Source organism: Entelurus aequoreus, linkage group LG03 (assembly GCF_033978785.1).
Source record: "Entelurus aequoreus isolate RoL-2023_Sb linkage group LG03, RoL_Eaeq_v1.1, whole genome shotgun sequence".
In the NCBI taxonomy this organism is placed as follows: domain Eukaryota; kingdom Metazoa; phylum Chordata; class Actinopteri; order Syngnathiformes; family Syngnathidae; genus Entelurus; species Entelurus aequoreus.
Genome location: NC_084733.1, coordinates 44,941,976 through 44,959,363, shown reverse-complemented (window position 1 = coordinate 44,959,363; position 17,388 = coordinate 44,941,976). Strand labels below are relative to the sequence as shown.

The window sequence follows — 17,388 nt, the reverse complement described above, 5'->3', positions numbered from 1 at the left end:
TGAGACTTAAATGCTTCTACTGAGGTAGCATCTCTAACTTTTACTGGGAGGGCATTCCATAATATTGGAGCCCGAATAGAAAACGCTCTATAGCCCGCAGACTTTTTTTGGGCTCTGGGAATCACTAATAAGCCGGAGTTCTTTGAACGCAGATTTCTTGCCGGGACATATGGTACAATACAATCGGCAAGATAGGCAGGAGCTTGACCGTGTAGTATTTTATACGTAAGTAGTAAAACCTTAAAGTCACATCTTAGGTGCACAGGAAGCCAGTGCAAGTGAGCCAGTATAGGCGTAATATGATCAAACTTTCTTGTTTTTGTCAAAAGTCTAGCAGCCGCATTTTGTACCATCTGTAATCTTTTAATGCTAGACATAGGGAGGCCCGAAAATAAAACGTTACAGTAATCGAGACGAGATGTAACGAACGCATGGATAATGATCTCAGCGTCGCTTGTGGACAAAATGGAACAAATTTTAGCGATATTACGGAGATGAAAGAAGGCCGTTTTAGTAACACTCTTAATGTGCGACTCAAACGAGAGAGTTGGGTCGAAGATAATACCCAGATTCTTTACCGAGTCGCCTTGTTTAATTGTTTGGTTGCCAAATGTTAAGGTGGTATTATTAAATAGATGTCGGTGTTGAGCAGGACCGATAATCAGCATTTCCGTTTTCTTAGCGTTGAGTTGCAAAAAGTTAGCGGACATCCATTGTTTAATTTCATTAAGACACGCCTCCAGCTGACTACAATCCGGCGTGTTGGTCAGCTTTAGGGGCATGTAGAGTTGGGTGTCATCAGCATAACAGTGAAAGCTAACACCGTATTTGCGTATGATGTCACCTAGCGGCAGCATGTAAATACTAAAGAGTGCAGGGCCAAGAACCGAACCCTGGGGAACTCCGCACGTTACCTTAACATAGTCCGAGGTCACATTGTTATGGGAGACACACTGCATCCTGTCAGTAAGATAAGAGTTAAACCAAGACAAGGCTAAGTCTGTCATCCCAATACACGTTTTGATACGCTCTAATAAAATATTATGATCAACAGTATCGAAAGTATATACCGGGTATGTTAGATTTTTTTTATAGCTATATTAGTCTATTTATACCTGCATTGTCCTTTCCATCCTTACACTTTTCCATCATTGTAACTGAGCTACTGTGTTGAACAATTTCCCTTGTGGATCATTAAAGTTTGTCTAAGTCTAAGTCTAAGTCTAAGTTTGTGCGTTTGCTCACACACATGAAAAATTAGAGGGAACATTGCGTAGGGCATCTCCAGGCGTTTGCCCAGCTCATGGAGCCATCCTTGGGGAAGAGACGGGAGGACAACAGGGTGACAAGAACTAAACCATCCAGACTAGAGATAAATTGTACTATTATGTTTATCTTACCTAAAAATAAATATATTTATTAATTTTTTTTAAAAAACTAAATACATTTTTACTATATTTTGCTAAAAACATCAAAATTAATTGTATTTTTATTTGTATTTTTTCTGACTCCTTATTACATCCAGCCATAGAATTATACATTAAAATAAACATATTTGAAATAATTAATTTTAAATTATCATAATAATTCATTCAAAATGACCATATTTAATTATTAAAGTAATTGCTTGTTTATCAACAACTTTAGCATTTTATTCATTACATATTGAAGCTCTCAGAAGCCAAGTTATGTTATATTCCTTAAGATTTATTTATGCAAGTTTGAAGTATCAATTATTTAAACACAGTTTTGTTTGCATATTTTCAGGATATATATATATATATATATATATATATATATATATATATATATATATATATATATATATATATATATATATATATATATATATATATATATATATATAAATGAAATACTTGACTTGGTGAAGTCTAGCTGTAAATATACGCCTCCCCTCTTAACCACGCCCCCCGCCCCCAACCACTCCCTCGCTCCACCCACCCCCCACCTCCCGAAAACGTAGGTCTCAAGGTTTGCAAGTACGCTTCTAGTTGAGGCCAGAAGGATTGTTTCCACGATTCTACAGTAAATGGGCACACTCATCAGCCCCTCAATGCGGTAAAGTCTTTCTACATTTTTGGCAGAGATCCACATCCATGTTTGATATTTGTGGCATCATATTCAGCATTTCTCTCCCTACAAACATGGAATGGAGAGAGATTATTCATCTATTTAGGAATGGGTACGAAATTTGGTACTTTTATAGCTACCCACCGAAGTCTGTCGATACCTTTGTTGTGTCATGTCTGTGTGATCATGTTTTGTTTTTGTCATGTTCGATTTTGTTTTTGGACTCTTTGTGCACTTTTGTTTGTTTTGTCACCATAGCAACCCATTAGTTTTCACCTGTCATGTCACGCACCTGTTTCACGTTTTGAGTCACGCACCTGTTTTCACTAATCATGTCACTATTATTTAAGCCCATTGTTGCCAGTAAGTCAGCCTGGCGACATCACACTGTCTACACAACCTTATGATCCATGCTGTTCTTTTTCATGCCCTTTTCTCATCCAAGTAAGTTTTCTTTATTCATGCCATAGTTTGCAAGTTTTGTTTTTTGTCCATAGTCCTGCCTTTGTGCGAGTTTTTGTTTGTATAGCCAAGTTTTGTACTTCTGCCCTTGTGTGCGCCTTTCGTTTATTCCTTTTTTGAGTGTTAAAATTAAATATGTATTCATCTTCACGCCATGTCCGGTCCAAATGATTTGCACCACGGGAGAACAAACCACGCCATAGTCCAAGTGATGACATGTTGCCCGTGACGTCACATCTGGTTGCAGACTCGCACCTACTCAAGCATTAAGAGTGGACTCAGCTGAACTGCCTGTAAGGTAATGCTACAATTGTTTTATGCCAACAAAGCAGGAAGATGGCTTTCGAAAGTACAGTAAGGCTACACTTTTAAAAATGCGCTAGCTTGATGCGAATTTACCATGTAAAAATTAAAGTTAAAGTCCCAACGATTGCCATGTTCACCCCCTGGGTGGTAAGGGGAGCAGTGAGCAGCAGCGTGTGCCGCGCTCGGGAATCATTTGGTGATTAAACCCCCAATTCCAACCCTTGATGTATATGGTATAGACACGCTATTGACTAGCATTAGCAATTTTACGTGGCAATTTCAAAGATTTTCAACACCTCCAATTACCATCCGTTTTTTATACCACTTGTCCCTCTCGGGGTTGCGGGAGTGGCTGGAGCCTATTCCAGTTGCATTCGAGTGGAAGGCGGTACACCCTGGACAACTACCACTTCATCGCAGGGACAACACAGATAGACAGACAACATTCACACTCACATTCACACTCTAGGGACCATTTAGTGTTTCCAATCAACCTATCCCCAGGTGCATGTCTTTGGAGGTGGGAGGACGTACCTGGAGGGAACCCACACAGTCACGGGGAGAACATGCAAACTCAACATAGAGAGACCCGGAGCCCGGGGAACGAACCCACGACCTTCCCATTGTGAGGCACACGCATTAACACCTGTTTCACCGTGCTGCTCCACCTCCAAATTTGGTAACAAAAACAACAACTAAGATGCACGTTACAATCAAACAGCTGGTGTATAATAAGTACAATACTGACAATATAAACACTTTTTAGGGCTCAAAAAATTAAAAGACTGGCAAATTCAACTTAATAGCAAAGACTACTTCCTGACTAGGGCAACAAACTGTCGTCTATACACTACTGCCATCTAACGTCTTAGAATTGCAACTTTATAAAAAGTCTACTACTGTATATAAAAAAGTACAGTACTTGTAAATGAGACACAGAAGTGTAAGAAAACAAGATAACTGGAAAGCACAGCTCAGTGTTAAATAAAACAACACTCATCAATACATTTGAATACACCCAAAATTGTGTACAGTTGAGTACTGGTATTGATTCCTAGGTACCGGGAATCAGTAACATAGTGACTAAACCTTAATTGCAGCAACCCCAACATCTGCTTATATGACATTCTTCCAACCTTGTCAGTTTTCGTGTAAATCTGGGCGGATCCCTCTCGCTTTTGAGAATCATGCTTTTCTTAAAAGGTAAGATCTTGAATTTCTTCCATTTTCAAATTGTTGCGCGACAGCGTCTTTCTCACCAAGATTCTTGTTGATGGTGTCGTAGCCTTGTACAGGTCTAAAATCTTTTCCCTTTGACGGCTCTTTGGTCTTGCCCATAAAGGCAGAGAGGTTTAAATGGTGCTTTTTTATACACGTTACCAGCTGATGTTCAAAAACAGTCTGGTTTTTATACGCCCCACTTTTCAATGAAAATTTTTGGTGAATATTTTTACCCCAGTATTTGTATACCATCTCTGGTATTGTACAGCTACACATTTCACATTAATAACTCAGTCAGGACTCTCACAGACTTGAGAGGAACGTAAACGGAGCGGAGTCCGCAGAGATACTGGCACACCAAAAGCCGATGTCCGTCAGGCCTGTGCACACGTTTGAATTTCATAAACAAAATTTTACCTTGGTCTACTGCGTCTACTTATAAGATGTCTATGGTTATAACGTTAGCAGTGAGTTTACAGCCTCACTGATTTAACTACACAGCAAATAAAAGTCACGTTACTTAGCCAATAAACGTTAGCTTACATTCAAAATTTACCCTTCTTTGTGCAACTTCAAATGTCGAACGAAGTTGGAAGTTGTTGCGTCTCCGTCTGTAATATTCGAACTGCATGTTTAGCATACTGCAATTCGTTTTTTGTTGACCAAGTCGTAGTTTTTATACCCGAACGAAACCAACTTTGACAACTCTTGTTCGGTGGTTGTCCTGCAATTTGATTGGCTGAATGCTGTGGGACGAAAACAACGTAGATCTAATTTGATTGGCTATTGTACTGAGAGCACACACGCTGACAAGCAGATGACAAGCAGCACACACGCTGATAGATAGACAGACACGTACAAAATGAAAGCTACGGAGCGCTGAATAACTTTTTAATCTTTGGGTTTTGGGGAAAGTAGCAAGTCAGTCAAGTCAAAAGGCTCAAGTCCAAGTGAAGTCATTGATGTTAAAGTCTAAGTTGAGTTGTAAGTCTCTTTACATTTTGTCAAGTCGAGTCTAAAGTCATCAAATTCATGACTCGAGTCCAACTCGAGTCCAAGTCATGTGACTTGAGTCCACACCTCTGCCATTACCTCCCTGCTTGGCACTCAGCATCAAGGGTTGGAATTGGGGGTTAAATCACCAAAAATGATTCCCGGGCGCGGCCACAGCTGCTGCCCACTGCTCCCCTCACCTCCCAGCGGGTGATCAACGGTGATGGTCAAATGCAGAGAATAATTTCGCCACACCTAGTGTGTGTGTGACAATAATTGGTACTTTAACTTAAAACATTGCATGTATTTCTCACATCCATTCGCATTTGATGTGACAACGATCTTCAAATTTCACAAGAAATTACAATGCAGAGGTGGAAACTCTGACGACTGCTGACATTCCACGGGAAATGTGCTGGCGTCTGTAGGAGCCTTCGTAGAGCTGCAAATTAACCCACCGTGCGGCCAGGTAGATTTTGTGCGGAATGTCCACAGTCATCAGAGTTTCCACATCTGCGACGCAGTTTCTTGTGAAATTTCCGTGAGAGGCTACATATCTCACAATCCATGTTTACTTTTCATCATGTTCATCCTTTTGCAGAGCAGTGAACCAAAGAGACGGTCGGTGGTATGTGCAGTACTGCCTTTAAATGCCAGAAGATACGAGGAAGAGGTGTATTCTCGGCGAGAAGCTTCATCAGCTGTGTCAGAAATTGTTTTAGAGCTGAGTCGTGACGTGGAAGAAATTTAATTCATTGGCCTGATTTTAATTTTATGACATGCCTTGGTGGCCAAAACCAGATGTGGAACACATGTCGATGTGAAAAATACACGGCGAGCACTGTTTTGTGTGACATGAATGCACGGAGGAGAGTCTGCGGGGTCATAAAATTTAGGCTTTGTGCGCACAGACCTGGCATTCGTCCGCGTACTCTGTCCTCTTTCTAAAAAAAAAAAAAAGATTACTAGGTCGAGGAGCACTATGTGCTTTTATCACTTGCCAATTAAACTTACAAAGTGTTCTGCCTTGTCTATACATGCTGTCGGACAGCATGTAACTCAGTTTCACAGGTTAAAATGCTGTATTGCGAAATGTTAAATGCAACGTCCAAAGGACACAAAACATTAAGGACATGTAAGGAAAGAGCTGAGAGACGACCTCTGGCATGGAGCAGACTCAACACAAAATATGTATGACAACCGGACAAAGATCCAAACAGGAAACTGTGAGCTAAATACCTTGACTAATTGGACAACAATGTACACCTGAAAGTAGAGGTGAGTGGAAAATGGAGAGATGATTGGAGGAGACACAGGTGTAAACCGTGACACAATGAATCAGAATCAGAATATAGGCTTTATTGGCCAAGTATGTTTAACACACATTGATTTTTGTCATGATAGGCTACATGTGCTCTTCAGTTCAATGTAAACAATATTATCTAAACATATAAACAATTACTTAAATAACATACATGTGCAGGGCTAATAAATAATAGTGCAGTGGTGAATAGAGCAAAGCACAAAGATGATGAATTGAACATTCACAGTGACAGATTAGTTCCAGAGTTATTTCACAGCGTTCGTCAGATTGAACGCCTGAGGGAAGAAACAGTTCTTATGACGGGTAGTTTTGGCGTACAGTGATTTGTAACGCCTGCCGGAAGGGAGGAGTTTGAACTGTTTGTGACCAAGGTGGGAGGGGTCTGCAGTGATGCTACATGTTCGTTTTCCTGAATGGAGGGAAAGTCGACACTGATTAGCTTTTCTGCAGTCCTGATTGTCCGTTTCAGTCGGTGTCTGTCCAGCTTGGTTGCAGATCCAAACCAGACAGTGAATGAGGTGCACAGGACAGAGTGAACGATGAATGTGTAAGGACAATCCAAAACATAAACACAGCACAGAATTAAATGTTACTGCATTAAATGTCATTTTACGATCAGAATGTCATAGACGTCATAGATGTTTTATTGAATGCATGTCATATTTTTGCTGAAAAATTAGTAACAGCATAGTGCACATTTTGAAGAATTCAGGAATAATACTGAAAATAGCTGATGAAGCGACATTCACCAGCGAGCACATCAGTGGGAGTCTCCTCACTCATCTGCACTGATGTGTGCATTGACCTGATCACTGGTTTTAAATCAATCTGCGCCGCCATTCAGGTAACCATTTGTGGTTAAGGTAAAGGAGCATGTGCGGTCAATATATATTCAATCATAAATCTGTGTTTATTTATGATTATTGGGATATTTTTTAAATTAATCATGTGTTAACGTGTTAACCTTGACAGCCCTAATTTATTTCAATTTTTTATAATGCAAATTTTATTTCCAATTAGGAACATTTTGTTAATTCAGAATCTGTAAAGCATGTTAGTCAAATAAAGAGTTGCAACAATTAATCGATGAAATCTATTAATTTGATTAGAAAAAGCTTGAATTTATACTCTGTTGCTTCGATTATTTGTTTTGACTGTAACAAAAAAAAAAAATTAAATCCACACCACATGGAACTTTAAATACACAGACATAGTTTCTGCACGGCCACAGCAATAGAGCGCATACAAGAGTGTTGGTGTGTGTGTGTGCTGTAATCTGTATGGCAGCAAACAGCCGAGAGATTTTTGTATTTTCATTTTGTATTAATGCAAATGAAGTGCTTTTTCAATGATTTATTAGAAAAAAGAATGAAGGTTATATCAAGCAGAATAATCTTTGTTTATTTCAATTATTTCTCCTAAATATGCATTGAGGCCATAGTGTGGGTTTTATGTGATTACTTAATTAATTGAAAAAACTAATTAATAGATTGCTCGATTGCTAAAATAACCGATAGCCTCAGAACTAGTCGAACAACCTCCTTCAACAAAAAAACAAAAATAAAATCCATGACACTGTTAGGTAAAAACAATATTTGAATATTTCTAAATATACTGTAATATGTAAAGTGGCTCTTCAATATGAGTGTGCCGAGTAGCTCATTCCAGACTAATGAAGCAGGGCGGCAAAAAGCAGATTTAGCCTGCTATGTGCAGTTGGTTGCAAATGTGAGCATAATTTTCTCTGATGATCTGCTGTTATTGCTTCTGGGTTGACATGTCAATAAGATACAACGCACTGCGGCAGTTTGCCCAGCAGAGATCTTGCAATAAAAATAAATGTATAGCTTCTCCTTCTTTGACATCATGAAGATCGATGAACCATTGCTGTTTGCTCAGGTTATGAATTACAAGGCTGTGCCAATAGACAGCATCCATCAGCATATTGCAACCCCCCCAAAAAAATTATGTTTAGGTAAATATTTATCATATCATAACTACCTGTACTATAGTACTATTAATATGAACTTCGAAGGCGAACATGTCATCACGCAAGATACATATTTGCACAACATATACATTACATAATGTATGCCCAGAAGAAGGATGTTTTACTGTCACTATAAGAATAGTACCAAGATTAATATAGGTGTTGTATTATATCATCCTTTTTTGAGTTAGAAGACTAACAATAACATAAACCCCCCCAAAAAGTTATGATCACAGTCTGTGAAATAAAACTGATTTTTTTTTCACTGTTTTGGTTGAGCGTTAAATGGCAGTGAAGTGCATAGCAATAAGTAAATGTTGACAAGCCACTTGTTATGGCCACGGATTATCAAATCATGACTTGCTTTTCCAGCGAGAGTTGCTGTCTTCACAGTTGTTTTCACTTCCATGAAAACAAACTGCTATTGTAACCTGCCATGATCACTGTTATTTATCACAAACAGCATAGTGTAAACAAGCATACACGCTCCCCAAAGTATTTTTTGGGCAAGGCTAAATCTGGATGACAGCAGAATTTTTGTTTTCCTTTTTGCGTGTGAGTTATGGCCTCCGCCTATTTGACGGTACAGACACCTTCTCCGGCATTTATGTTGCTAAAACCACTTTTGGGTGTGGAGAATCGAGGCAGCAATTCGGATTTCAAATTGAATGACTTGTTCCTTTTCCCATTTCTGACATTTCCTGAAAGTTTCATCCAAATTCGGCCATCATTTTTTGAGCTATTTTGCTGAAGTAAACAGAGTGAACCCTCTTGTCAGTAAACTCTCTTTGTCTATGTGCGTGGAGGCGGTAAAAGAGAAGTTGGGCCTTGTAATGTAAACGTAAGGTAACTTGATAGAACTGATTTGAATCACCCCCAAAATCCAAACACTTTTTCCTTATCCAATTTCTGACATTTCCTGAAAGTTTCATTAAAATCCACCCCATAATTCTTTGAGTTATGTTGCTAACTAACTAGCCAACTAACTAACTGACAGACAAACAAACTTCGGCGATTACATTTACCTCCTGGCGGAGGTAAAAAAAAAAAAAAGAAGTAATCTGATAACAGAGGTGGACACGATGCTGCTGCCTCAACAGAGCAACAGGTGGCCAACTTTCTGCAAACAAAGCGGGTGGATGTGGAAGTCAACAAGATCAATGCATGCATTCCAAATGTCTGTCAGGATTAACAACACAGCTCACCAACCAAAAAACAATGTGGCTTTTTTGAGACAGAGAGTCAAGCTGAAAGGAACAAACGTCCACATCAATTAGCATCTGACAAAACACAACACTGACATCGCCAAAAAAGCACACAGTTTAAAGTAAGCCGGGACAAATTCAAGATACTTGGAGCGCCAGCTGTAAAATATACACCAAAGTAAATGGAGGATTGGAAGAATACAAAGTACTTCAATGAACATCAATCAACTGAACAAATACTGAAGATGACATCATCTCAACTACAAGGAAATAAAAGACAACTCACACAAATCTAAAGCAGCTAAAGTCAACAATAACATCTCTACAATAATATGATAGATTATGCAATATTAAGTTAAACATTGCATTGATTGACCATCACCAATAAGTTATAACTTCATTTATATGTAGGAATTGTTTTTGATGTGTGCAATTCAGAACATGTTAGACCAGTAAATTAGTCTCCAGACGCATGCGTTTTATTTGCTTGATTGATGTTTTTCAATGCTTTCCTTACTTACATTTAACACAAAATTTAAACATGAAAAAGCTATGCCGTAAATTAAGGTTTTCTTCAGCTAAGGATTTTCATCGTCAAGCGGTAGAAAATGGATGGACGGAAATCTGGGACTATGAGAGAAATCTAGGGGGCCGTTTTCTTAGTGGGTATCCCTATACATAAGCAGATCTAATTTGCAACGTTTGCTACTACAAAGAAAAAGGCTAAAACACAAATATACAGAGACATTGGATTGTTTAGTGAGGTCCTCAGGAGCCAAAGCCACTCTGGCGGAGCACCGAGATAACGATGACTATCCAGAGCAGAGCTATTCAACTGGTGGCCTGGGAATGACATCAAACGGCCCTCGAGTTCAGTTAAAAAAACTTAAGCGACACTCACATTTTTCTAGCAAATCCCTAAAAACACTAGATCACTGTCATATAGATTACCGTAGATTGTTTGGCCTCGAGCGGCCTTGCATCTGTTTCTTAGCTGTGGTCTGTATGGGCCGCAGCGGTACTCTGTTGTAATATACTTTTCCATCACTTGGGGCAGTATTACGTCCATCGGTTGTTAAAGACCTACTGAAACCCACTACTACCGACCACGCAGTCTGATAGTTTATATATCAATGATGAAATCTTAACATTGCAACACATGCCAATACGGCCGGGTTAACTTATAAAGTGCAATTTTAAATTTCCCAGGAAATATCCGGCTGAAACGTCTCTGTATGATGACGTATGCGCGTGACATAGTCAGTTAAACGGAAGTATTGGTACCTGTACTGGCTTCATGAAACCTTTTCACTTTCCAGTTAGTTAAACACCCCCACACAAGAAGTCGCAGACGTCAGGATGAGTTGGACCCGTTTTCATATGGCAGGTGTGAAACTATAACAAACAGATACAGTATAGATGCATCAGTATACACAAATAATGCAGCAATTATTAATTAAAGCTTAACATAAATCATATACTGTCTCATTACATTGATATGAGCCAAAATAATGCATTCAAAATAAGACTTGTAAATAGTTCCTTAAACATTAAATTAACTACTTAAATGTACTACTTTCTAACATATATTCCATCTAAACATATTTTTTTACTGCAATACTCCCAGGGAATGCCTTTATGAACTCTAACACAGCTACAGAACCGAACAACATGCCGTCTCCTTGGTCTGAATCACATTACATCATCATCTCTGCGCAGCATGGCCAGGACACTCACTTCCTGATCCTCTTAAAGAGCCAGTGTACACAATACTAATGGCAGAGCCAGAACACTCCCCGTCTGGCATCCTATGGATACCACAAATAAACAAACTTAAACATCACCGGATAACAGAAAAACCAATTCTGATATGGGTCTAAAATAAGTCTTAACAGTCCCTTGGTTAGCGACTCTAACCTCAACCTTTCTCACGGTTCCATCGACACTAGGAACTGTCTTTGCAATGACGCCCATTGGCCACTCATTTCTTCTTGTTTGTTCGTCCTTAAGGAGTACTACATCCCCTTCTTTAATGTCAGTCCTTTTGTGGTGCCATTTCTGACGAGATTGGAGGCTGCTGAGATACTCCTTTTGCCACCTGCTCCAGAAGTTGTCTGCGAGGAACTGAACACTCTTCCAGTGGCTCTTCAGCATCTCCTTCTGGTCGATGTTGTCACAGATTGGAGGAACAGCATGCGTTTTTTGTGTGAGCAGCATAGCAGGGCTTAGAATGAAAGGATGCTCTGGGTCTGATGAGACTGGTATTAGCGGGCGGGCATTCATTATGGCCGTGACTTCAGCAAGAAATGTAGTCAGTATTTCATGGGTAAGTTGAGCACGACCAGCTTGCATCAACATGTTGTCCAGAATGCGCCTCGCCAGGCCGATCATACGTTCCCATACTCCCCCCATATGGGATGAATGGGGTGGGTTGAATACCCATGTGCACTTGTGTTCCTGTAAATATTGTTGCACTTTGTTCTCGTCTGGCACTGACGTTGTCATCTCTTTGTGAGCACCAATAAAATTAGTGCCACAGTCGGAGCGTAGCTGTTTAGCAGGACCTCTCAGCGCAAAAAAGCGCCTCAGTGCATTGATAAAACTTGATGAGCTCATCTCCTCCACAACTTAAATGTGAACAGCCCTTGTGCACAAGCAGGTAAAGAGTACTGCCCACCGTTTGCTGTTAGCCTGTCCTCCTCTTGTACGCCTTGTGAATACTTCCCATGGGCCAAAAGTGTCCAAGCCCACATAAGAAAAGGGGGGCTCTAGCTGAAGTCGGTCTACTGGCAGGTCACTCATTATTTGCTCCTCAAACTTTCCTCTCAGTTTCTTGCATGTAACACACTTGTTTATAACTTTGCCAATGCACCTTTTTGCACCTACAATCCACAGGCCACTTTCTCTGACCGCCCCTTCGGTAAAGTGTCTCCCTTGGTGGTTAACCTTTTCATGGTGATGTCGCACAAGGAGGGTGGTTATGTAGTTGGTGCCTGGTAATATAATAGGATTCATTTCTTTTGCTTCTAAGCCTGAGCGAATAATGCGACCACCGACTCTCAATAGGCTGTCATTTCCAATGATGGGGTTAAGCTTTATGAGCGGGCTGTGTTTGGAAAGATTTGTTTTGCTGAAATGCATTTGATCTCATCTGCATACGTTTCTTGCTGAACATTTTTCATCATGATGTTCTCAGCTTGCTCTAACAGTTCACATGTAATGGCTGTTTTACAGATATGCCAACCAGTACAGTCTTTGTTTGTTTTGGAAAATGAGAAGCATTGTGCTACGTGAATCAGGTTTGCTACAGTTCTTTTCAGTGATTTCCATGAGGAAAAGCGTTCCCAGCGTTTTGTGTCTAACACGGTTTTTGTAGTGTTTGTGCAGAGGGTTCTTACCTCTGGGCGCATCACTGTCTGGCTCCAGTAGCTCATACAGATGTTGCTCTGGCTGGATGTCTGAAGAGCACTGTAGGAAGGCCGGCCCTGTGAACCATGACGTTTTCTGCAACTCTGAAGCTGGGACAGCGCGTGAGCCGTGGTCAGCAGGATTTTGATCCGTTGCGACGAAGTGCCATTGCTCAGGTGTTGTTGACTCTCTGATGCGTCTAACACGGTTGTTTACATAGACGTAGAAGCGCCTTGACTGGTTGTTGATATAGCCCAGGATCACCTTGCTATCTGTGTAGAAGCCAATTTTGTCTATCCTATGGTCAATCTCATCGCTTATCACTTCTGCCATTTCCACAGCCATAACTGCTGCACAGAGTTCAAGCCTAGGGACTGTAAGCTCCGGCTGGGGGGTGAGTCGTGCCTTACCCAGAACAAAGCCAACTTCTGTTGTGCCATCAGCAGCGGTAACTTTAATATAAGCAACTGCACATATTGCTTTCATAGATGCGTCCGAAAAGATGCATAGTTCTACACATTCGGCTTGAGAAAGTGGGATGTTGGAGTACGTGCGCGGCATTTGGAGGTTACTGAGGCATTGTAGGGACTGCTGCCATTCTATCCATTTCCCTCTCATGTCCTCGGGCAGGGCTGAATCCCACTCTGTAGTGTGCAGCGAAAGCTCTCTCAAAAGGAGTCGTCCTTGGATGATGACTGGAGACAGAAACCCTAGCGGGTCAAATACACTGTTTACTGTTGAAAGGACCCGTCTGCGTGTGTAGGGTTTGTCTGTATGGGGGATGTGAAAGGTGAAATAGTCTGACATTATGTTCCATTTTATGCCAAGGCTTCGCTGATCAGGAAGGTCGTCCTTGAACAGGTCCAAATCCTGGAGATCTTTGGCACGGTCCTCCACTGGAAAAGCATCCATCACCTCAACTTTGTTGGAGGTTATTTTGAGGAGCCGGAGATTTGAGGCTGCTAGCATTTCTTGTGTTCTTTTGACAAGTTTGATGGCGCCTTGCTCAGTGGGAACAGACTTCAAGGCATCATCCACATAAAAGTCTCTTTCAACAAACTGACGCACATCTGCCCCGTATTTTTCCTCACCTTGTTGTGCAGCTCTTCTTAGCCCATAGGCTGCTACTGCAGGGGAGGGGCTATTGCCAGAAACATGGACGCACATTCTGTAGTCCACTATGTCATTTTTGGGGTTGTTGTCTTTGTGCCACACAAATCTTAAAACATCTCTACAGTCCTCTCTTACTAGAAAGCAGTAAAACATCTGCTGAATGTCTGCGGTTATTGCAACTTTATGCTTCCTAAACCTCACTAGTACACCCAATAGACTGTTGTTTAGGTTAGGCCCTGAGAGTAATGCATCATTAAGTGACATACCTTCAAACTGTGCGCTGGAGTCAAATACCACTCTTATCTGCGATTTTTTCTGTGGATGGTAGACTCCGAAAAAGGGCAAATACCAATACTCTTTGTTTTTCTGTACTGGGGGTGCAAGCTCAGCATGTCCATTGTCCATCATCTTTTGCATAAAGTCTGTGAGGTGGGACTGCATATCTGGGTTTTTTATGAGTGTGCGTTGCAGTGACTTGAGGCGACTAACTGCATACTGGCGGTTGTTTGGTAGTATTTTCCTTGGCTCACGAAAAGGTAGTGGGGCCACCCAGCTCTTTGACTCATTTTGTGTGAACTCATTGTCCATAATTTTGAGGAATAACAGATCCTCCATTGAAGGTGCAAGCTTGTTGTAATTTTTAGTCTGACAGAAAACGTCTCTTCCAAAGCTTACGTTGCTTGCATTTTCTTTCATTTTTGTGCTACTGAGAGCTAGCTGTCGATCTGGAAGATTAGTCTCTGATTTGATAGTGAAGTGATTTTCACAAGGAGGAAAATGAGTGGGCCTCCCATTTGCTAGAACGTGAGTCTTTAAACTGGTGACCTCTGAAGGCTTATGAGTGCTGCCCAAGCAAACTTCTCCCACTATCACCCAGCCTAGATCCAGCCTCTGTGCATATGATGCATTGTGTGTTCCATTGATTTGACTGCGCACTTTATGGACTCTTAGAATGTCCCTTCCGAGTAATAGAAAAATCTCAGCACTGTCATCTAGAGGTGGTATTTTGTGTGCAATACGTTCGAGATGAGGATGGCCTTGTGCAGCGGCTGGAGTGGGAATTTCCTCTCTTTTGTTTGGTATCATGTTACACTCGATCAACATTGGTAGCTGTATTGCAGTGGCGCCATCTATGGACTCTATGACGTAACCAGAGGCTCTGCGACCAGCTGTGAGACCTACACCAGAACAGGTCTGCAGAGTGTATGGCGCTGCAAGGCTGTTAACTTTGAACATATCGAAAAACTCTGAGCGTGCCAATGACAAGTTACTCTGGTCGTCCAACATGGCTTACATTCTTTTGCTCTTGCTGCGGTCATTAGCTGGGTAAACACTGACCAGGCATATTTTAGAACATGACTTTCCTAAAAAGCCCTCCCCACATACCTCAGTGCAACTTGCAACGACTGTTTCCTCCTGCCCATCTTCTTGCTCCCCGCCGTGATATGCTGGAGGTAAGGAAGACCTGAGAGGAAGGGAAGGTGAGTCTGGATGCAAGGCAGAAAGGTGCTTGTCAGAGTCACATTCAGAACATTTAACTGCTGCTTCACAGTTACGAGCCACATGTCTGGTAGATACACAGCACTTGTAACATATATTATGTTGCTTTAACAGTCCCTTCCTTTCTTGTAGAGGTTTTTCCTTAAAACCTCTACAATGTTGTAGTGCATGAGGTCTGTTATGTACAGGACACCATTTGTCTGGTTCATTAGTGGGTGTGGCTGTTACGCTTGTTTTATGCACTGAAACTGTTCTGCGGTTGTTACTGTAATTTTCTCCAAATCTGTCCTTTTTTACTCTGCTGATGAATGATGGCTGGATATGGAAGCTTGGGTCGTTGTGTGCCTTTGCTTGTGTCTGAATAAACTGCAGAAAGAAGGTAAAAGGAGGAAAAATTACTTTATATTCCTGTTTGTAGCGCGAGCCTTCCATCATCCATCTGTCTTGTAGTCCATACGGCAATTTTTCCACGATTGGAGCGATGCCTCTTGCCGTATCAAGATAGGACAGTCCATGTAAATATCCTTCTTGCATTGCTGAATTCATTTCCAACAGTAAATCGCTTAGCTCTCTTAGTTTTAGGTGATCTTTTGGCCCTATTTTGGGGAACTGGTCAAGTTTTGCAAAAAGAGCGCCCTCTATGGCCTCTGGCGAACCATAGGTCTCTTCTAGCCTGTCCCAGATGAGTTGTAATGCAGCTGGTGATTTATTTATATTCACTGCTCTGATACGACGTGCATGTTTAACTGACTCTGGGCCCAGTGATTTAATCAGGAGGTCAATTTCTTCCCCAGCTTTAAGATCAAGACTCTCGGTAGCGTTAGTGAATGATGATTTCCAAGCTAAATAATTTTCTGGTTTGTCATCAAACTTTGTGAGCTCAGACGTTAACAACTGACTCCTTACTAGATATTTAGCAAGTTCATTAGTGTCATTAGAAAGATATTGAGCGGGTGAGTAATACTGGTTGCGGACAGTAGAGGGCGATGTATACATAGGAATATTATGGGCACTGTTTTCTGGGGGTCTTTGGGGCTGATAGTCTTTTGAGACTGTGGGTACAGATTCCTGTTCCCTATCTGATTCCTTAATTTTTACTTTGTTCATCCCTTCATCTAGTTTAATGTCCTTTGTGTTTATTTCACGTGGCTCTTTATCACTGGGCTCAATGCTGGGCTCACTGTGTTTTCTTATGTATTCAGCTGTCCGCTCATGGGCGCTTTGGAGTGAGGGCAGATGAATATAATGTTCCACTGTCGTTTCCAGTCTTGCAGCAGCGTCCTCCATCACTGCTGCTTCGGCGGCGGCAGCTTGTGCTTCACCTTCTTTCTCGAGTGCATGGAGTGTTGCTTCCAATCTAGCTTTTTCTAGTTTAATTTCTATTTCTTTCTTTGCAAATGCAGCTCTGGCCTGGGCAGCTTCTGCTTTTGCACGTGCTGTGGCAGCTGCTAACGTTAGACTTGCGGCAGACGATCTGCTTCCGGACGATCTGCGTGCCCGGGAAACCGTAGATTCAGCGTTCTCCATTGTTCGTGTTGATGTACTCACTATGCCTTTACGCTGACTTAACAACGTCTGTCGTGCTGGTCTGAAAAAAGCGTATGACAGTGCAGCCTGGGGTTCAACAGTTCATCGAAAGGTGTCCCTTTTCACTGTACTGGCTTCATGAAACCTTTTCACTTTCAAGTTAGTTAAACACCCCCACACAAGAAGTCGCAGACGTCAGGATGAGTTGGACCCGTTTTTATATGGCAGGTGTGAAACTATAACAAACA

General features: G+C 41.3%; 1 protein-coding gene across 7 annotated transcripts in view; it reads right to left on the bottom strand.

Annotated features, from left to right (window-relative positions):
- The window catches only part of LOC133646489 (uncharacterized), an 80,605-nt gene extending 63,465 nt beyond the window's left edge, over nucleotides 1-17,140 (bottom strand). Inside the window, exons 1-3 of one of the 7 annotated variants that reach the window (XM_062041897.1) lie at nucleotides 15,500-17,140; nucleotides 10,877-10,987; nucleotides 6,494-6,806 (exon numbers count right to left, since the gene is read on the bottom strand). In XM_062041897.1, coding sequence (XP_061897881.1) covers nucleotides 10,916-10,987; nucleotides 15,500-17,140 — 1,713 coding nt within the window. In that variant the 3' untranslated portion in view covers nucleotides 6,494-6,806; nucleotides 10,877-10,915. Of the gene's footprint in view, nucleotides 1-6,493; nucleotides 10,988-15,499 lie in introns of those variants that run through there. The other 6 variants (XM_062041901.1, XM_062041902.1, XM_062041899.1 and 3 more) reach the window with 6 other exon arrangements.
- Between the last annotated feature and the right edge of the window lie 248 nt (nucleotides 17,141-17,388).